The sequence below is a fragment of the Battus philenor genome, unplaced genomic scaffold, assembly GCF_028537555.1.
Source record: "Battus philenor isolate CCGP_79_NKW_IND1 unplaced genomic scaffold, ilBatPhil1.0.hap1 SCAF_20, whole genome shotgun sequence".
NCBI lineage: Eukaryota > Metazoa > Arthropoda > Insecta > Lepidoptera > Papilionidae > Battus > Battus philenor.
In genome coordinates, this window is record NW_027181683.1 from 2,027,827 (window position 1) to 2,052,029 (window position 24,203).

The 24,203-nt window shown below is 33.4% G+C and overlaps 1 protein-coding gene across 1 annotated transcript in view; it reads left to right on the forward strand.

Annotated features, from left to right (window-relative positions):
• The first annotated feature begins 2,347 nt into the window (after nucleotides 1-2,347).
• Dbx overlaps nucleotides 2,348-24,203 on the forward strand; it is a 45,769-nt gene continuing 23,913 nt past the window's right edge. Inside the window, exon 1 of the mRNA XM_068766220.1 lies at nucleotides 2,348-3,116. Coding sequence (XP_068622321.1) covers nucleotides 2,348-3,116 — 769 coding nt within the window. The remainder of the gene's footprint in view (nucleotides 3,117-24,203) is intronic.

Below are 24,203 nucleotides of genomic sequence, written 5' to 3' on the forward strand. Positions count from 1 at the left end.
TATTATAGCTAGTAATTATTGGAAACCCAACGGTAGAGGACACTGACTTGATCGCGGGTTCGATTCTCGGGACACAATCTTATATAATTCAAACTTTGTGCGTTAATTGTATAGAAATTCCACTCATAAACAAGTTTTCAAAGGATGGGCAGTAATGTTCTCTGCGTACCATAATACACTGCGATTGCCAATCCACCTGCCAGTAGTGATTATGGTATATCGCTTCATAGATATCTTTAGGGGCGGCCTATAACTTAAACTAAGAGTCAATGTGCTGAAATCACGAAGACAACATTCAACATTTTTTTATAGTTAATGTTTTGTACAGGCGAATGTATGGCTTATTTGCTGTCAAATAATATATATAGTATCTAAAAATGTTAAAAGAAATAATAAATAACACAATGATAATATACAAAGAAAAAGTTTTTTTTTAAAATTACGATTACTTTGCATAAAAAATAATTATTGTATATTTTATGGTCTGAAACTACGATTTAAAATAACGATATCTAATTCTAGAATGTCGTTGGTACCTGCACTAGTTTTACCTGTGTTACAACCATTAGCGTCATTTCTCTTAAACATTGGAATAATTATATGATATGTTCAAATAATGTATTAAGTAAGAAAGTAAAAAGTATATTTATTTATTCGTTAATTTGTTTGTGTGTTTATAACGTTTTTTTGTATTGTACTCTTAATGTATGAAGTTGTAATTCTCTTAGTGTCATCAAAATTTTGTTTCTACAAGCTATAATTTAATATGAAAATGTTTATTTTAAACATAAACTATTAATTTAAAATTGTTCATAACTTGTTGCAGTACCAGGCGATAATTGCACATCGGCCTTTGGTAAGAGACAATCGGCTAATTTTGGTTTCGTAGACCATTATCTCTGTCTCACACTACCTATGTGACGATTTGTCAGTCGTGCGACAGAGATTGTCTACCGATTGTCTCTTTCTAAAGGTCGACGTGCAATATTTATCGCCGGGTATTGAATAATAGTGTTACATTTAGTGGTAACTATAAAAACGTAGCAATAGCTACGATCGACGTAGCCGCGTAGGCGTTGGCTACGGTGCTACGACATTATTTCTACAGACTAATTTATACTATACATAATGATTGGTAATAGATGTAAAAACTTTAAAGAAGTGAATGTATAGCTCATCTTCTGTCAAATAATGTATGACATACACTATCATAAAATTAATAGTTTCAGAAATAATAAATAGCGTAATGATAATATAGTAAAAAAGTAGTGCTATTACTTCGGATAACTACATATTACAATAAATTATTGTTTACGATCTATCCCTGCAGATTGCAGACTCATTGTAATAGAAAAAAAATGGAACTATTGGAAATATATGTAAAAGTTTGAAAGATTTTTTTATATACACATCCCTATAAAGCTTGTACACGTGTAATAAATCACCCTGTATATTTAATCATAAATGATGATAGAGATATAGGACACTTTGTATTAATAGAAACACATGGACGACGGCTATGTCTAACAATGTACGTACTATGACCAAAATAATGATATTAAAAATAATATTTATATTATATATTACATGTAATTTACACTGTAAACGAACATACAAAAGGATGGATAATTATGAATATATATACTATGTTCAGCAGTGGGCAATTAAAATATTATATGTGAGGATGACATTACATTAACTGAAAATAATGACAAAAGAAATTTCATAATCGTATCAATAATGGATGCGTAGAAAAAATTCTATTAACAACCATAAACCCTTTTGTCTCTTGACCTATGAATAAAGACTCCCATATAAACTCACCAATCTACTAATACGGCACTTACAAATTTATCGACGCACAAATGTAAATAAGAAACACCGTTATGGTATTGCAATAGAGATGATATTTGTTTAACATAGACCGCCCGTTTAAAGTTTGGTAGACGTTAAAAGCCAATGTTGAAGACCACTGGAATAACGTGAAATCCCCACTACAGCAGCGCGTTGTGGAAGGTGGGACGGATCAAGTTATTCTGGACTTTCGCTCACAAAAGCGTTGCTAAAAAGCTACCCCGTGCGTTCGCAATCCCGCCCCTTTCTGAAGAACCACTCCCTTTAAGTCAGTCGTCGCTCGGCATCCAGCTGTGTCGCATGTGTTTCAACATCCGACCCACACCAACTATTGTATTATCACATATATCCCGACATATTTTTATAATAAACCCGTAAAATTTAATTAAACCTCATAATAGTTTAAGTGAAGTGAAAATACAACAGATATGTTAGTTATATCATTTACGTAAAATAAAGTAATATTTAACAAATTATTTGCTAATAGCGTATGATGTACCCTACGGATAATTTGAAGCATGGGCCGTTGAAACTTAACCCTTTCGTAACACAAAAAAGTCTCGATCACAGCATTATGCTAAAAACTATACAAAACCTATGCTATAATAAAACGAACGCGAGTCCGTTTAATATGTCGTCGCCTTTTCTGGTGGACAACATTCTTCACCAACAGAAAACGGCGAGCTTGCACAACCAGTACATAAATCATCAGCTAGAAAACTACGTGTTACATAGACAGGAGTACGATCGTTCACGTGAGAATTCTCCAGAAATGGACGAGACGAAGAACGAAGAAGATGAGACAAATCGTCGAGAGTCCATCGATGAATCCAAAGAAGAAAACGATGACGACAAAAGCAGAGACGAAGAAGATGGTTACAATCTAAAGAACGAATCTGTTTACTACAATAACGAGTATTATTCAAGGTCCGATGACGTAAGAGGTTCGGAAAAGGAGGTCTTGAACATACCAACTCTTACCCGTCGTTGCCAGACTTGCGGTGCCTTCGACTGTCCACCATACACCTGCAAGAAATCCGGTATCCGTAGACTGGAAGAGCTGGAAAAACGGTTCAACCTTCACAGCTACCAGGAAAACTCAGGTGATGAAGGAGATGGTAAAGATGGCAAGCCGTACAGCACTGAGGATATCGTGAGAAGTTGTGAAGATTATAATGAACAGAAAAAACCGCCGCTGAAATTCAGTGTTAGTGCTATACTGGGAGACAGAGAAGACACAACGAGGAATAGCAGTATTAACGGTATGTATTTATTTAGGTATTACTATTGCATTTAATATTGTTAGCTAGCCTATTAGTCATGATTTTTTTTAAATGAGGTTGTATGTAACCATTATGGAATTTCCGATTATGGCTATGTATTACGAGTATAGAAGATGTAACAAAATTAAAATAGTCATAAAAGTTTGGCGAGTTGATGTGGCAGCGTGTAGGTCATAGTCCCTAGAACAGATGATCTTTAGTTCGCGAACTACACTGTTTCCGCGATCTCACTTCAACAAAGCTGTAACAGCTGGCAAGGCTATCATCATTGACTTCAACAGAAGAAGAGAGAGATGATTGCTAGCACCTTAAGTTTTAGAAGTGATGATGAAGCACTGATAAAGCGTACAGATGACCTCGTTAAGGATATGGGTAGGCTAGATGGATGATTACAACTGGACGTATTAGAAAACTATGGGGAAGGCATATGTATATGTATATATAGTAGTGAATGTTCTACTTACGAATCTTGGGTTACATTGTATCGGCGGTGATCGCCATTTTTGTTATTTAAGTTATTTGCTATTGCAGTCCTGAAGGCAGAGCTTAAACTTCACTACCTCCAGACTTAAAATAAAAATGAATATATCAAACCTTTTCTAACAGCTAATAATCTCACTTACCTTATTTATTTTCTATGATTTTTTTGTTTCTTATTGTTATTTTTTCTTCTATCTCAATCGGATTTAAGTTCGAGATATTTTAGTTTCGATCCGTTACATTCTTTATTGATATAAATGTAATTTTTAAGCACAGATTGTATACAGGAAATTATTTTATGTATTTTATAATTAATCTTTTGCATCAAAACCACTTTTTGATTGTACTATTTGTATCTGGTCTTTTGATAGATCAAAAACCGGATACAAATAGTCATTTTGACCCGTTTTTTATTCATTTTATGACATTTATTTTCAATAATAAATATTTATAGAAATAAATAGGTAACAATACTATATACCATTAGTGGCATATTTATATATTAGTAACAATTGTATTTAAAGCTATTTAAATATCAAAAAATTTTATTTACATCAATATATTTTTTTGAAGATGCAACTCAATCGTCTATAAATGAAAGATATTCCGTTTCCCTTGGGCACGCCATAACGACATTACGGATGTAATGCATCTTTGTTTTATAGGTTTACTAATACTTTATTTAAGGCTCTTATGGGTTTATTAGGCTTGATACTACGCGCTGAAATTTATTTTGTCGTTTAAAATCTGTATCAACATTTATAGATCACAAAATTTATTTATTCTTGTATAATCACTCTAAAATACGATGTATTTATTGATTATTATTACTGCAACACTAAGTCGAAATAGTAATGATTGGTGATGGGTTTAGTTAAACGATAGATATAGCCCAGCGGATTGGCAAGTGAAGTGGCGTTGGGCAGGCCACATAGTGGGCAAATGGCTGTTGGGACCTTAAGGTCGTCCACCAAAGTAGACAGGCGTCGGTAAATCATCGGGAGATTATTGATGCAAGTCGCTTCCAACCAGATATTGATTGTATATTCGGATGCATATTTATCTGTAGTTATTTTAACTGAGAAATTGTAGAGACGGCTTCAATGAGATATTAATAGAAAAGTAAACTGAACAACTGTTCAGTTTTTAATCCCTTATCTCGGGATTTATTTAATACAAAAGTGCTTTCCATAAGTTGTGACACTTGAGGTAATTATGCAACATTAGCAAGACATTCTACGGATCGTGAACAGGCTTAGGATTTCTATACTAGATTGAAAATCTAACAATAAATAATCCTATCTTCCATCGGACAACAAAACGTAAGGATTCACGACATCCGTACACGATTAAAATTCTTTCTACTCGCATTAAGCGTTTTGCTAATACTTTTATACGAACAGCCAAGATGTGGAACAATTATCAAGAGTCTTCAAGACAAGAGTGAATATGTTTCCTCTCTCTCTCTCGCTTAAGATCAGGCGAGACGGAGGTCAAATGCTTCGCCTATAAGAGATATAAAAGGGTTATGTTCGTCCAACTATGGACGTCTTACTGGAACGATGGTAATTATTGCAATTGGCTTATAACTTCTGACAGCACAAAATTCAGTCATTTGAGTCGTCAACTTTAATACGTCGCTTTATAGCTGTTGTAATCTATTGAATTAGAAAGCTGTGTTCACATTAATTAAAGTTATCTATTAGCCAGGCGATATTAACCAGTCAAGCCGTGATTCGGCCGTATTGGACGCCCATATATAAGTTAAGCGGATATTATTGACGAGTGTCAGCTTAAGCTAACATCCCCTCGTGGGGGTCGTGAACTTAGTAACTAGCAGTATGTAACGGCTCCAACCGAAGCTCCCCCGGAAGCCTTCAAACTTCGCTATTTAAAAAGGGTAAAAGGCTGGGTGCACTCTACGCCCTGCTACTTAAAACCCGCGGAATCTCAATAACATAATGGGCAGCAGTGACAGTCTGATTAGAAAAAAATGAAGTAAGCACTACAGAAAGTAAGAACTCTTTCAATCGTCATTATTTTAGCAAGAACGACCACTGTTGGACATTGGCTTCCTCCATAAAATACTAATGGGGCGTGTCTAGGTTGTGCCGAGTCTCTATTTCCTTGACTTGTCAGTGCAAATATTATATTATGATTTTAAGCTTTATAACTATAGAAAGAAATTTATGTATGACATTTCTATTGTTTATGTATATAATTCTAACTTTTTCAAGTGACGTTTTACATCTACATATTTAAATGAACGTTTGTCTGTATGTCCTTTATAGAATAGTAAACTATTTATTTGATCATGTGATGATCTTTAGTAAAGTTGTTGTGCATGAGCCTACGAAGGTTTCTAAGTTGTTTATTTTAAATAAATAACGTAACGCAAAATTAATTGAATATTTGTGTAATGACTTTCCTTTAAATTTATTTTATTTGGTGGCGTATTAATTAATTGATAATTATAATTTATATTGTTTAATAATATTTTCACAATGTATTTCACAACTAATTATATAAGATTGCCACTGCTCAAAAATAAGTTTCCAGAAGATAGTCAGCCTCTGCGTACCATTATACTACACTGCGACCGCCAACCTACCTTCCAAGTATGGCGATTATGGTACATCCCCACCATAGGTCGCCCATCTTTGGGGGAGGACCTTAAAGTGGATGACTATTGGTTCTAACGATAATGACAACGATATGGTGGATACTTTAGATAAATCTAAGATATGAAAAACGTCACTTTTTTATTTTATTTATTTCGCGTGACAATTATAGTATATCCCCCCATAGATATCTTTAGGTGAGGCCTAATCCTTCTAATTGATGTCTATTGGTTGAAACGACAAAGAAATAATAATTCATTCATATAATATGAGATTAGTAAAATAAAGGAGTTTATACATATAATAATTAATGTCTATCGTTTGTGTAGTATTTTATTTTTATTTTTTTAAACATATCGTGGTGACAGCGAACGGAAAATACTGATTTGTGAGATGGTTAATAGATGGCAACATGATCTGTTAAATGTCTAAATTAATTAGTGTAGTAACTCAATGTTGGCAACATTATAACAGAGGAGGTCTTAATAATTTTATTTTTCTAAGGAGAGCACATTTTATTTTGTATTTATTTATTAAAACTTCATGCAGTAGCGAAGTTCGAGCGTTCTTTCGACAGCAAGGAACTTGGTCAGTTATACAGGATGATTGTTTATTGGTGTAAAAGCTTTAAAAGAGGCGAATATGTAGCAATGTATGGTATTTATCGAAAAATCTATAATTTTAGAAATAAATAACGTAATAATAACAGAGGAAAGAGGAAAAATAACATTTTAAAAATTCATATAAATATGTATTAAATAGCTATATATTAAATTGATTGTTGTTAAGTGTCTGTTCCTGAAGACTGTTACTAAAAAAAGTTATTAGCATGTCGATTTCCTAAAAATAAATTAATATAACATATTTTAGAGCGATCACTATATACAGGGCGATTGGAAAAGGATGTAAAAGCCTTTTTGCGGACGAATGAGCTACACAATCACTTTATAGTTTTACGCCTGACGATCATCCTGTATTAGGCATTATATCAGATTTGGAGGCCATTAAGATCTTAAGACGCACAGACGGATATTCCATATACAGCCTTCGTGTCAGATTCGTTTATTGTTCTGGTAGACAAGTTATAGAAGTTCCAGATAACATGACGAAAATAATGCAAGTTAAAACAAACACAATGTGTAAGTAGACAAAACCGTGTCTTCAGATATGACGGCTGTAAGAATACGGGAATTAGTGGTTCTATTTGCCGGGCATGTCTTCTTTGATCACATAAAGAAGCGTTGCTAGAGTTTCTTCCATTGCTTCTTTTAGAAGCTTTCCGAAGTTAAAGTAATGTTATTAGCAACAAAACAGTAGCAATTGACTATGTTGAGATTTACTTCTTGGGCGTCCTTTAGTTGGAATTTTATGTGGTGACAGATAGAACAGATGGTCTAGTGCATGGATGCATAGACAGGTTTAATACTGGTGGCCCGCCGACAGCAAAAATAATACCCTCGTACATTCGAGATTCTATTCCAGTACATTGAATTCTATTCCAGAATAAAAACAAAAAAATTTAATTACCTATACTTCTGGCGGCCGGCCCGCCATCAATTCATGATTTGCCCGAGTGGCCCCTAGTCTTAATAAGTCTGTGCAACTATGGTCTAGTGTCTTAGATTCTACGGACCAGTCAAATGATATTCCGTTGATAATAACGTGAGTAAACTAACCTTCGACTTGTATTTATGAACTAAATTTCTTAATGCTAAAGTTACAACTGTTATATTTGTTCCACAGCGACAACGGTAACAGGAATAATATTAATTTTATAAATTCTGGTCTTATCTGGTCTTTCACTGCTGCCCAAATGGCATTTGCTGATTCCGCTGATTCGAGACGACAGGCCGCAGAAGTCGCTTAGCCTCAATTTTTTTTTGGCTTCAGGAGGAAAATCTTCAGATCTTAACCCTCTAGAACCCACTGTCGCCTCTTTGCTTTGTGAGAGACCGCGTTTAGCTCTATTAGGACCTTTTTTATTATTTTCACAGTCCTTCTCGTTATGTTATTTTTAGTAACCCGTATGTGTGTGTGTTATTTTTAGTAACCCGGTATGTGTGTGTTATTTTTAGTAACCCGGTATGTGTTCTCCACGATATTCCCTAAACCCTCGTGGTGCTATTATGATGGTTCAAGACTACGATGATCCATCGTCCCCCTCTGAAGGTAGTTGAAGTATAGGGTCCATACTATAAGTACCCGCGACTCTGAAGGCGACGTTAATGTTTGGAGTACACCATTCTCCGGAGGGTCATCACGAGGCGCGTCTTTGCGCTGACAGAGCCATCTCCAAGGGTCTGACCTTCGTCGATCCCGCTCGGTGAGCCTAAAACCATTTTAAAGTAGTGAAGCTTGAACACTTCCATTGGATCCTCAGTTTGGGCCGCGACATACTATCAAACCGGATAAGTTTTTTTAACCCTTTCGTTACTAGCGCCGAAGTTAGCCGGCGTCCACTGGACGACCCGTGTGTACCAGCGCCGGAGTTAGACGGCATCCACCTTGTAATGAGGGCTTATGTGTAGATCCGTGTTTTAAGATTTATCACAGCCAAATAAATTACTAACAATTATCATAACTTCTATATTTAATTAATATACCAGTAAAATCTTTAAATATGTAACACCAATGAGAAAATTCGAACATCAGCTTACCGCCATACAATGTGCGGACTTCGCGGCGCACATGCCCGGTTCAGTAGCGTCAATTTGGCGGAACGGACTGCCGTAAGGAAAGGGTTAAAGTTGCATCATTTACGTATTGACAAAGAAAAAACTAATAAACAATTAGTCGACACTACAATCAAGCTAAAATTTAGTTTTATAAAATTGTAGCGTACAAGTAAGAACAGTCTATATTACTGGCCACTATGGTTACAATACTTTTTATTTTTAAATTATTATTGTGAGCGCAAGTTGAAATTCGAACACCGATTTGAATTGCAACGCCCTCGATGATTTAGTCGCATCCATTGTGTTTGGTTTAATATCACGATATATAAATAATATCTTTATACATCGATCACCCCTGGCTTTCATTTTTGTCTCCATCAAGAAGAAACAAAAACAAGCACTAGCGTTTCTCATGTCAACTCATATAAAGTTATATCCCTTGCTTTAATTTATAGTTGCAAAGTCAGCAATTGCTTGTGAAAAATCAACAACGACATAGGTTTAATAGCTCTATTGCGAAACAATGATAATATTCACGTAGCCAGTACATGTCGAAAGGGATGACTTTCATCTGGAATTCCGACAATCAATGTGAAAGATAATAACTAAGACATTCTTCTATTGAAATAGCAGCCTTACATATCTCTAAGATAAATAAGATTTAAAAAATCGAAGTTTTAAAAATAATATCTTTACACTATATAAAAATTCTTCGCCCGGGATTTCTCTACAAGCTCATATCAGGAAAGAGGATATATTTAGGCGTACGAAAGTAACCAATATAGTCTAAAACAATGTGCAGATCACATACCGCGCAGAATATATGGCCGCTGGGGTCACAGTCTTCTGGTGAGGAGAACATTGATCGACAATCTTGCATAAGAAATCCTTGACAATCTGGGCAGAAGACTTTGTTAAGATTGTCAGAAAATGATACTGGTCAGATATAGCCGGCTTCGAACCAGGTTTTTTGGAAATCTATGGGGAGGCCTTTTTCCTACAAGGGACTTAAATATTTTTATAAATTATTATTAATAATATAATAAATAAAATAATTAACAACACACAGCAATGTTTAAGATTCACTCCGTAGAATAAAAAATGTAATTCACAGAGTTTCGTGTTTCGAATAAAAGAAAAAATCGTGGACGCTTTTTTATCTGTTATTTATTGAAGCTAGCTTACTTCCCTGTCAATTGAAATGTCAGTTCTGTCAACGTAACAACTGACGGCTGCGTTGGTAATGGTTCTTGCTATATCTAAACTAGTGAGAATATAAAGATTTTATATAAAACCGTCTACCAATTTATTGTAGTAATAATATCACTATACAATATAACTTCGGTGTATCCTAAATGGTCCAAGATCGCCACATATGTCCTTTATTACAATGGTTTTATTATCTGTGCCCGATACGACACCCTAATGGCTCGCTAAAGAGACAATGAAAAAAATATATTAATAGAGAAATATCGAGGGCCGACATCAACAATAAAATAATAAAGCAACTTTCTTCGCAAGAAAGCGTTAAGAAAAGGACATATTAATTTCGCCCTCTCGGACCCCCCCGAATGTTTTCTCACTCTCTAACAAATAGCAAACGTTATGATGCCGTCTCATCCCGCCCCCGCGCTTAAGTGTCCCACCAGATGTTGCCAGTTTTATTGAAAAAGTCGGCGGCCATATTGTGACTTTCTGCCAGTGAATTAAGATGTAGCGACGGATACAGAAAACTGTTATTGGCAATAACGGGCAACATTAATGCCGCGTTAACTCGGAGATGCAAGATTTTTTTATTTAATTAAATTTTGTCATTGGCCAATATCACAAAACACTGTGCGTTCTTAAAAATAATTTTCTTAAATTTTAAACAATATCTATTCTGTAATGCACATGGAACACATATAACAGGAAAAAACATTCTCCTTAAAGACTTTTGACTTATATTAGAGTATTAATAATATAGGCGAATAAGTATATTGCCAAATACATTTAAAATGAAATTAAAAAAAAATCTGAGAAGTAACTAAAAGATAGGTTACTTCATGTTATATTTATACTCTATATAAATATGGTATAAATGTTTTATTTATTCTGTGGTGTAGCTATATGTTGTCAATATTTTGCATTGTTTCATATGTAATATTTTTAGTTAATAATCTCTACAAAATTTAAACAGACAAAATTACTACAGACTACTAGTAATTCTAAATTTGAAATATGCATAGAAGAATATACAAGAAAAAAAAAACAATAGTTACATTTTTTATGGAATTTAAAATTTAATTTTGACAGCACACGATTGTAATTAAATGAATGCGGATGAAACATTTTTTTTGTTTAATATTGCAATGTTACTTAAAAAAAAAATTAAAATAGAATAAATTTAAAATTAAATTTTGCAAATCAAACAACGAAACATTCGACATCGAAGCCGTCAAAATTCACATTGCTCGATATAAAATTATGCATTTCGGTCCCGTAGCCCCATATTAACATGTCATTGGACGCCATATTGCGATAATATTCCGAATTCGAATTTGCGCGCGACTCCGCTTCGGACGTACCAATATCTTTTGACACTTCGGTAATGTTAAAATATACCTTATACCATCGACATAGGACATACTTGATATTTATAGGAATGTTTCAGAAACTTTGTCAGAGTTTATATAACGAGTACTTTTTTACGCGAATGCTATAAAGTCTAAGTCGAGATGTTGGAGCCGATAAATCGTTTCTGGAAACTTCGATTCGATTATCCAATGGCCGGAATAAATGGGAATTATTGCAAGAGGCTGGGGTGGGAGCGGTGATTGTTTCCCCAGGTGGGCTTTATTGTTATCACGTTACTTAGGCCGGGTAAATGATTTTGGTGTTAGGAATAGTTACGGGATTTGAAACGCTATAAATATTTATATCGATTTTGCCGATTCGATTAAATTCGTATCGATAAAAATTATAGTGACACTAACTATTATGACAGACGATTGTCTTTCTTTTTTATAATCAATTTATAGTTTAATAAATAAAAAAAATTATTAAAAATCTAGAGTTTTTATTTATTTATTGCTTTCTGATACACAACATAGTTTAGGTTTTTCTGAAGCCTAAATAAATAATCTTGATTTTTTTTTTCATAACAGTAACTGGCAATATACAATTGGCCTTATTTAAAATTAATGTCATAAACTCTCATCAACTGTCGTTGCCAATTATTTATAGATATTGCAAATTGAAGCCACAATGGAAATTTCGGTTTTATATATTTATAAAAAAAGAATGAAATAGATAAAAATATTTAGTGAAAAACAGAGAGTATAGTGATTTCTTTGGAATTAAAAGTAATTAGAGATTACAATTTAAAATGTATTTTTGTATCAAAGATTGAACTTTGGTGTGTGTGAATCTATGTTTTAATAGGAATTATTTACTCAGAAAAGTCGTATATTGAGAGCATCTGAGCAAGCACCATGTCATCCAAATACTTGGGTCAATAAACATAAGTATGTCAGGTACGTTTATCAAATAAATTTAGGTTTAAACTCTCCTATGTACGGAAAGATCTAGATATATACATAAAGATATTTATTTGTTTCATGTTCCGGTTGTTTCAATAAGAAAAAAAGGTACAATAAATTTATAGAAGCTTATTGTAAAGAAGAATTACATGATGTGCTGATAAATAAATAAGCCTAAATAATTTAAGACAGAAGGCTGAAATAATTTAAGACATATCAGCTAAGTAAATATTAAGTCTGTTTCGTTAATAAAATAAATAAAAAATTGAAATCTAGCTTTGTTCTTACGGGGTAAGTGGTGATATCATCCCTTCTTGAAAATGGTGTGCCATTCAAGAAGCGACTCTACCTAGGCCTCTCTTATAGATTTCAAATAAGACCGAATGCAGGTCATCCAGCTTTCCATGTCCTTGACAAAGTCGTCTCTTCATCACCTTATTGAAAGTCCTAAGGTGCCTTTAATGATCACAGTGGCGGTCTATACTCCAAAATCTTAGGACCTCAACGGCCAACAGTCATGTCCACTATGGCCTTCCATATTATAAAATTCTATACTAAAACTAAATTCAAAGCGATTTTTGTATCGTCTATTTCATACAAAAATCGATATTTCGAAAGAATCGTATTGAGAATTATTATTACTACTACCAGTATCTTATTCTAGTGGTAGTAAACTGAGACGTGTGATCGTAGGTAGCGAGTTCGATTCTCGGGATACATTCTTATATTATTCAAACATTGTGCATTAATTATATAGGATTGCCACTGCTCACAAATAAGTTTCCAGAGGATGGACAGCAGCGTCCTCTGCATACCATAATACTAGACTACAATCGCCAACCCGCCCGCCAAGCGTGGCGATTACAGCATATCTCCCCATAGATATTTTTTTATGGCCCCCGCTATTGGAGGCCTCTCGTACCCCTAATTAGTTGGGATCAGGGTCTTTGTTTATAAAGTTTTTCAAATTTTTCATCTTTATTCTTTACTCACTGTCATACTTCTCAGTTTCTCTTATTCTTACCTTATTTCCTTCACAATACCTTTCATTCCTTCTTGCTTTCATCGCCTTCCTTCCATCATCTTATTACTCTTAGGTGGCTAGGTACATTTTTTATTCTTTATGTTATTATTTACATATTCTATTTATTTTTTTATCACAGTTTTCTTTAGATTGTGCTTTCTTAATACATTACTACACTTTTCTTTTTCTATTTTTCCTATTGTTAATTGACTTGTTATTTTATGTGCAGTTTATTTGGTACCTACTTATCTATACTGTTTCCCCGTAGATATTGTGAGATACTTCCTAGGTTCGGTATGGTCTTGGAGGTAACAACAACACGCATTCCTAGAAGTGTGTAAATGTTGAAGCTTAGCCCGTATTTATATCGATGTATATAAAGAATTATATTTCTGTGGGATTCCCCTTTTCGATGCGCCGCTAACAATGACCTATGTCCAGCTGTGGTTTTACCTATGACTGAAATTATAAATGAAGATACTTCAGTATTATTATTTATATAGACTTTGATTAAAAACCGATTAGGAAGAAATCTAGAAAGGGACACCTTATGATAAATAAACTCAGTTTCAGTTCACACGACCGCAGATGCGTAGGGAATTTAAACTACCCGCACCGTCGGCGGTTTGCGAATTATCGCGTTATCTATATATATCGCGGTAGAGGTAGTGTTAAAGAGTGTAGTTGTTATAAACTGTAGTTTACGTGGGTCACATATTCGATTTTTAAATAATATTATTGTTTTGTACTTCTCGAACTTACTCTTTAACCCTTAATAGCCTGATTTACAAAAGAGGTTTTATTTAATATTACTGTGTTTGCTTGAGGTTCTAGATGAAGGGAAAAATATTTTTTTTTAAATTTAGTTAAAAAGAATATTATACAACAGTAAAACTCGTACAGCCAACCTATAAAAAAAACTAATAGTAATGTGGACATTCGGTTTATAAGATTGGTATCAAAATTGAAACTATAGGCTATTAAGGGTTAAATTATTATTTTTTAACGAAACACAAAACGGTTTTGAAAAATACAAAGTTATTTCAAGTAGAAATAGCTTACAGGAACTTTATATTTTTAGCCTATGGACGCACACTGCAAGGCATAGAACTCACCAAACATCGCCATAATGACCGGTCCTGTGCTGCACATATCAGCGATTTCCCGCGACCTGAACTATGTTGTCTGTCCACCTGGTGGGGACTTACCTACTCCGCGTCTCCCTGCTCGTGGTCGCCACTCGTAAACCTTTCAGCCCCAATGGCCATCGGTCTCACAAACGATGTGCCTCATTCACTACCACTTTAGAAGAGCAATTCTTGGATCTTCATCTGTGATTTTGGTACTTCTGCGGATATCTTCATTTCTGGTACGATCTCGTAGCGAAACTCCTAGTACACTCCTCTCCATTGCTCTCTGGTCCTTGGTCTGCTAATGAGGACTGTCGGAAGTGACCAATGATCACCGGCATCATACATTGGTCAAAAGTCTTTAATAGAAGCACTTATGAAACGTGAATTAAATATAAGTATTTACTATACATTCACGTTCGGAAGGCAGATAGGCAGACACTCTAAGAAGAAGTGGCAAAAAACTCACACTTACTCTTCTTAAAAAGCCTTAAATATAACGTGAACAGATGAAACCGCAGCCGATTATGTACAAGAATCTCTGTCAAGAAATTTTTACTTATTCTTGTTGATCTGATATCTGCTAAGATGCTAAGAAGCTGAGATAGATAAATAATATAATTAAATTTGATAACGAAACATGTCACTACAAAACTAAAGTGTAACAAAAAGTGTGTCAAAACAAAAGTATATTAGAAACAAAACACTACGCAATCAATAAGTTTTATTTCATTGTTTAAGAGAGCTGACACAAAGTTTAAAAAAATGATTTAAATTAGGACTAAGTGATTTATTGTTTTATAAAAATAAACTATGCATCGTTGCATCCTGTGAAACAATTGTTAAAGCAGTGGACTCATTACTTGTCAGCCATCTTCTCTACGGCGTTTTTGAACGCTGCCAAAGTTTTATAGTCATCTTGGAATAGTGAGGAAGCTAGTTTTAATTTTTTTTTTTATAAATAACTATCGAGATTTAAAATTAGAAAAAAAGAACAAAAAGCCATGATAATTGTTTATCGTTCGAAAATATCGAAGAAATGTATCAACTACGAATTTCCGGACGTGAACGTATAAGAGAAAATTGTGATAAATCGGTAAAAACATATAGGTATCGAAAATATATGTGTTACCATCAGTTTGCAATGTTTTGTATACCAGAACTCACTATAATCCATAATATACATTTAAGCTAGTCATATACGTAATTTAAATTATCTGTATTCCTAATTACATTTTATCGATGTCAAATAATCTTTATCGTTCGAAAACCTTAACCACAAAGCGATTAAACAAAACTACATATTACTACTTTTAGTAATATCATATCAAATTACATAAATATTTCGATTAATTGTATTTGAACCACCGTTTTTTAATTCTTTTTAAAATTGATTGAATTAATTTATGGTCAAGGCTGATAAAGCCAGAATTTTTTAAAAAATTTTTTTACTCATATTTTTTTAATTTTAATGTTTGTATCTTTTATCTTGTTACGTTTAAATGATGACGTCATCGACATTCTTTCATATACGTTTATTCTGAGCAATTCATATTTATAAACTATTGGTTCTGTGTGTGTGAAAATTTTAAGAGAAATGCTTTAATGTATAACTTATTTGTAAGTAAAAAGCTTTAAAGCAGTGATTCCCAAAGTGTTCTTTATCGACCTCTAGGGGTCTATATATACCTGCAAGGGGTCTACGTCAGCGAAAAAAAATTTGGGGGTCCATGAAATGAAAATGGGGGTCCACGATAGTGGATCTCAACACATACACTGATAGTACCTATTTACTTACATCATACTATCTTATAATATCAAAACATTTAATGTTACGTATATTTTACATAACAGATACAAAAAATTGTTTTGAGTAGTTTTAATTTAAATTCAATTAATAAATGTAAAAATTAACATGTGTTTTTACTTAATTTAAGTTTTTAACACTAAACTTCACTACAGTTAGAAATTTAGAGGAAATCAATATCAGGTAAATGGTCTACGACACAAAAAAGTTTGGGGAACTCTGCTTTAAAGTATAGTGTAGTAAGTGATCACTCTGAGATATTATATACTAAGATTTTTTTTTCTTTTTAAAATGCGACCGGGACATAATCAACAATAATTAATTACGTGTTGTTATATATTAAATATTATTTATATATTTTTAAATCATTGTTTTTTGGATAACACACATTAATTGCCAGCAAACGAAATAAAGACTCACCCTTTTGAAGTTATCGCACGTAAACCACACAGCCGCATAAAAAGGGATCGCATCACTTAAACAATAACAATTTGGTCCCGTTTAAAATGCCCGCAATATCGGAGACCGAAAACAGATTCCAATGAACCGAACGGGTCCCCTCCGAAATCAATTATTTTCGCACTTACCCGCGTAAAAATTGGCGCCGAATCGCCATGACAGCCGCCGCCCGCCGTGCAATGGCCGCGTCGCTCGTTCCGCGAATAGCAGTTAATTAAATAACGCTGCTATAGCATTCGGCGCTGATTATTTAGCTGTTTAAACGTTGTTCACTTGTTATTTTACGATCAACTGCTCTTTTATTACAATTCGTAAGGCATATTTATTCCAATGTCGTCGATAAATCAATTTCATTATTTAGATGTTGATGAGGACTTCTTAATTTAATAAATAATAAAAATATGTTTCTATCTATATAACATTCCTTTTTGACTTTACAATTTATGTATATATCTGCTCTTTTATTACAATTAATAAGGCATATTTATTCCAATGTCGTCGATAAATCAATTTTATTATTTAGATGTTGATGTTGATAATTATTTCTTAATTTAATAAATAATAAAAATATCTTTCTATCTATATGACATTCTTTTTTGACTTTACATTTTATGTATATCTTCTTGTGTAATTTAATAATTCTTCCACACACAATTTATTGGTTTAATCATAGTTGTTAGGGCTTGATGTTTAATTTAAGGATAATTATTTTAGCCTGTGTTATAAAAGACTTATTAGGTTCTAAAATATTTCGCGACAACGGTCTTTAATACTTTATAAGAAAGCTCCAATCACTAAAAGTTGTGGTCGAAGCTTAGCTGTAAGATTGAATCTTAATTAAGAAAATCCGCATAGGAACCAAGGTCACCAAGGTAGCTGAAAGTGGACCCATGACCTAGTCAAAGTCGTGGGAAGTCGCTGCGCAAGACCGGACATCGACCCATAAACCTACCCAAGAACCAACCCAAGAACCCATTCTTGGGTTGGTTCTTGGGTGGGTTGGTACAAGAGCAGTTGTAGTAAATCCATAAACATGTCTTTATATGAACTAAATATACAACCAGCTGAGATTGGACTCCGTACACAATGGTAGTATGTACCCAAATTGATAACCACTTGACATACCTTTGTGTATAGACTGTATTTTTAAAAAGTGGGTAAAACCAGAAGTCGACTTTATAATTATTCATGTTATAATAGGAACAGGAACTAGACAATATTAAAGGTAATGAAAATTAAATGGTCGTCGTAGTTTTAGCTCATAGACGCCCACCGAAAGGCAGGTGTCTTCCGAAAAGACATCTATAGAGGTATATGCCATAATCGCCACACTAGGCAGGCAGATTGGCGATCGCAGTGTATTACGGTACGCGGAGGATTTTTATTTTAAAAAGGCAAAGACTTCGAAATTTATGCCACTTAACGATTAAATATAAATTAATTGTAATAAATATGCGTAATAGAATAAAAAAACTCTTGATATGATATAAAAGATAAAATATATTGTTAAATTTTTTATCCACAGATTAAAAATAGATAAAATGTCAAAACATGTACTTTCGTCATTAACGTCTTGTTCGGGCAATGTAGGAGACACAAGACAATGTTATTTTTTGACAATGAATTATTGTGTGATATGAATTAAACAACATTTGTTATTTTATCTATGCACAAACAAGTGTAGTTTTATTTTTTGACTGGCAGTATCATGGTACACAGAAGACGCTGCTGCCCATTCTCTGAAAACTTGTTTGTGATCTGTTGCATTCACAGATAATTAAAGCACACAGTTTGAATTATAATAATTAATATTCTACCCCGGTAATAACCCGCGACCTATGATCGCAAGTCTCTGTCCTGAACCGCTGAACTATCACAGCTCAAAACTTAATTACCATGTCTAAAAAATAACTAATCCAGTATAATATCATCTAAGTTAGTTTATGTAGGTATAAAATTTGTCAAATTAGTGATTTTAGAAATGGTAGAATTTTTCTGCTACATGGAGTTGGCACAAAATTTCCAAATTAATCTGTATTGTTGTTATAAAAGATTAATATTCATTTTTTATTAATTTAACTTGATGATGTCTTCGCTAAATATAACAATAGGTAAACTACATAAATTTAAAGAAGTCTGAATCTTTAAATTAAACTTTCTTAAAAAAACCAACCTATTTATTTTGTAATAACTTTTGTATAATAAAAAGAATCTATTAAAATACATATAATAATTGCAGCCTAACTAAAAAGGTCTGGTTTTAAATGTTTATCACAGATTAAAACAATTTCGTTCACAGCGGAGAAATTAAATGTAAACAATTGAGCTTAATCTGTTGAAACACGATGTTGCGGCAACCGCATGCGTGTCGCTTGCATGACAATATTATGTTTTATCTGTTGGCTTGCCACAGGTGGGAGGCTGGAATCATAGCTTGTTAATAATGTCACGCGCTATTCGAAACAACAACTAGCTTTAACACATAGCGTTATTAAAAAGATACATCACTATTTTTTGTTAATCCTTATTATTTTATATTTATTATTATTTATATATCGTATCTATCTAAAACATTGATATTATTTATTAATTTACATTTTTAATCAAATAAATGGCGATTGGTTATAAGTGTAAAAATTTTAAAGGATTTACAGTTCTATTTTCAATCACCTTGATACATTAATTTGTTTTTTTATTGGAATGCAACAACTATATAGTAATTACCGATAGTATATAGTCTGCAGAAAGAAACACTGAACAATATTTAATTTTAATAGGAATTTTGAAAGGTTATTATTACTATATAAAATAACGTTATTTTTTCTGTAAATATAGGTATTTGGATGGTCTTTACCTTCCATTAATTGACATATAACCAGATATAAATATATTTTTGTTTTCAATTACATGTATCCGATCTATTATTAAGAGAATAAAAGCATGTCAATCTATTTTGGATTATTTTCATATTTAGACTGTTATAACTATATTAATAAAATTTATAAGTCTGCTATATAGCTCTAAGCATTTTATGGTTTCAACGATCGCTCCAGATTATTATTTCGTTTATTTACTGTTAACTGCTATTTTGCGCAAATAATTTTATAATATTCGATAAAAAAATGTAATATTATTTTAAATGTATTTTCAATAGCACAAAGAGTGAATTATTTATTGGCCTGCAAAAAATTAAAAAAAAAACTAACTTTTTTACTGCTGGCTAAACATCGGAGGGTGTGACAATAATGTCACAAGTATAAAATTACCTATCGCACCAAATCCCAACAATAAACAGTTATTAAAAAACATGTCCAAACAATGCATTCATAGCTAATATTATTTTAATACAAATCCCTAACAAATTGGGGTTGGCTAGAATATAATAAAAACTATCATTCTATTGTGTGGATCTTCGTTTTTTTCCCCTGTTTATCTTCGCAGAGATTTAGTTATTGTTGGTTCGGCATTATGGTGAACATTTTATTACGATCGCATTGTGGAAATGATGCGAGGAAGGGATTTTAAACTTTTTTATGCGCTGCGTTGTTGTCTCAAGTGTGCGTTCTTGTTTTTTTTTCTAATTTTCGATGCTCAATTTGTTACATTGAAAGATTTTAAGACACACAAAAAGTGATTACGGCAAAAAATCACTTTCAAAACATTCGTAGTTGCGTTCGCAGATATTCTTTGTGAAAATTAAACGCTAATAAATACAAGTGGAAGTAAATGGTTTATTCGCGTCAGAATAGAAGCTTATCGTAGTTTTTTTTTTAGTAATTTTACAAAATTTTCTCTAACGTAGTCGGAGCTTTAATATCTATTTACAATTTCTAGACGGAGGGGGGAAATCCTCAATAGGATGCTTATCATAGTTACTGGACCAACGATTTTATTCCAGCCAGTTCTATTGAAACTATATGATGGTAGACTATTTTCATCAGTGGGTATTCTGCGGCTGAAGTGCTGATGATGAAATCTAAAAGGCATTAACACTGGAGAAAGTTATAAACTTTTTTGACATATATTCAATGTTGCCATAACGGTATTTTCAAAATCCGCGAAATTAAAGTAGTAAACCGCTGAGGACGTTTAGTTTAGATCTCATTTTATGACGCAACCTCGAGGACTTCCAAGGTAGTCTCGAATTGTAAGTATTATTTTCATAACCGTTTTTTAACCCGTATAAAATGTAACATTCTCTTGGCACTTTTCTGTTTTCGCCTAGATGGTAACTCGACCATTGCTAGGCTATTTTTATAGATTTTCCAAAAGTAGTTTCTAGTTGGAGGCGGTTAGATGAAGACATCTATGGGAGACGCCTGTGTCGAGAAATAGACACTCTAGGATTGTAAAGATGATGACTTCGCAAGTTTACGCAATTACCTTCGTCCTATTCTATCTCAATATTCGAAATGTTAAGAACATAAAAAAGACGTGGGTACTTTATTACAAAAGTTTAAATCTTAAAAATCAATATATATTTTTTTTATATCAACACTTAAAGATACCGATTAGGGTCGTTAAAAAATTAACTGCGCCCCAAATACGGAGTAATATTATAATGAAAAGGGAAAACGGAGGGCCCTTGGGGATGTTATTAAGGGCCGAGGGAGGCGTCGCACCGGAAAAGTTCGCCCTCGAGCAGCCTTCCGCGACGTATGAAGGCGCTGAATTTAATTATTTTATTAATTGCAGCCGATAGGCGAAGCCTCCTGTTCATAGAAAAAAAAACACCAGACAGTTATTCTAAATGACACATACAGCGTACGAAATAGTTAGTTCATTGCACACGAGGTTTCTTAAACGCATATGTTGGAGACAACTGATGACATTACCGCAAAAAGAAAAAGTGCGTTTGATATTCAAATTCAAAAATTCTTGCTTTAAAGGATTGAATGCATAGCTTATTTGTCAATAAAAACACCTTTACACCAATATCTAATCATACTGTATTTGACATGGTAGACCAAAGAATAGTATACACTCTCTTCTGCCATGGTCACCTCAAGAGCAGGCTAAAGAAAAAATATTCACGGACGACGGGTAGAAGCGTATCCTGAACATATTTTAAAATAAATAAAACTGCGCTCGCCAACTTAAATGTCAAGCGTGGCGAAACTCTTCACATACCCCTAGGATAATAGATAAGGAGACCATGGCCCTATTCCCAGGCATTTCGGCTATTCCTGGAGGGGGTAATAGTTATGATAGCGGAGCAGGGGGTACTTCTTAGATATCAACAAATATAAATTTCTTAGATACCAATTTTGGCGAGTTTTTGAAGAACGGCGTCGACAAATTGATGGAAAAGTAGGAAGGAAGACTTGATCTGCAACAGTAAATACATAATGGATTAAGACGTAACTTCACAGCATTGCACAGCACAGCGTTGCTTAAGGCTGACATCCCGCGTACCAGGTTTCCTTGCGATATGTTAGCCTTCACCTTCTTCGACCAGACTTCTCTTCCTACTAAACAAAATTTAAATTGCTAATAATGCTGCTTTGAAATCCCGTACCAAAAATGACCTGATTTCGTTGTTATTTCAATTGACTTTTAATAAAAGTCTTTGGTGAAAACTCTACAAATATATTCCTTCTAATAGATTTTTTCAAATTAGTATTATTTAGTAGTAATTAGTTAGGAAACAGAGGTCCTTTTTTTTATGACCCCTGCTATTGGGGGCCTCTCGTACCCCTATCTTTTGGTGGGACAGGGACTTTTTTTACAATTAATTTTGTTTTCACATTAATTTTTATTTCCATTCTCTTTTCTTTCGTTCTTCACAATGTCTTTCGGTCTATTCTATCTATCATTCCATCCATAACAGAGGTCCTCGAGCTAAAAATGTTACTCCTGCAGATTGCATATCAGTTAAAACAATGACATTTGCACGAAAAAGGACTATACCCGTGCAGGTGTATAGTGTTGTGACTGAATTTATTTCCAATTTGAAATACATCGCTGTGTATGTATCTTTTACCTTTCCATTATATGACTGCAGTACTTAAGATTGATTTAAAATCAACCTTGAGATGCAGACTTTCCTACCTAACTAATTTTTAAATGATCACAACAGCAACCAATGCTGCTTTTGAAGCTCGTTCCAGAAATGAGCTGATCTTCGCTATTAACAGGCTTGAATCTTTAAGCAGGTTTTTACCCCTACTAACATAATTCCAATGTAGCTACAATCCTTTTTACAATCCTATTTTCCATACTTTTTCTATCTCTCTTTATCCTTCGTCATATTTTACTTAGATGTCTTCCTTACAATACTCCTAAGATATTCTATATTCCAGGCATTTCTCTCAGGATCTAAGTCTGGAGTCTTATTTTCTTGCGGTTCATTATTCCAAAGTGGCCTTTATAATTTGCATTTGCGATAACTTTTCGTTTCTAATCAAAGCGTTCAGCTAGCAAATCATCCTTATACTATATATGCTGTTATCTTAATGTATCAATCCTAAAATTGTTCTAAAGATTTTCCTCGCGAACATTGTCAGTTTAATTTCGTCTTTCTGTGTTTGTGGTCAGGTCTCATAGGTTACAACTGGATGAGTTATCATTTTGTAAACGATTAGTTTGGACTCGGTGGGTAAGAGACTACTGTGTGGTCTTGGAAAACTTTATACCTCCATCGCAAACAAATTTCCAATGAAATTATATCTCGTAGTGATATATATATGTTATTTAATTCTATATGTAGATTATTAACTCACGTATCACCATAGGTAGTTTAAATTAATACCGGAGAGTCAAAAACAAAATGCTTTGAACGTGATTAATGGCATTACAAAGGCTATACAATATATTAGGGCGGGCGTGGCTTTGACAGTCGGGGTGGTAAGAAATCGCAGGGGTGTTTGGCGTACGGCCCGAGTCATAAGCGATGCGCGATTCATAATAATTTATATTTTTATATTGGATCAGTACAGACATGAGTTTATGTTAGTGTAATTGAGTTCTTAGTTCATTTGAAAAATAGGAACAACATAAATACTTTACAAATGTTGAAAATATACAAGCTGATTTATAATAGAAGTAAAAGCTTTAAAGGAATTAATGTATAGCTCATTCGCCGTCAGTTATTGTATGGTACACCTTATCTGAAGTAATAGCGTAATAATAATATATAAGAAAAAGCATTTTCAAAATTCGAGTTATTGCACATTAAAAATTAATTATTGCTATCTATATTATATAATTATGATAGTATATATATATATCCTTCCTCCAAACTTTGTTTACAACAAATTACTTGCCTGTTGTTGCCCAATAGAACACCACCTATAACCAATAACCCTATGTAATTCTTCTTTTATTTATTAGTCGACGCATCACATTCA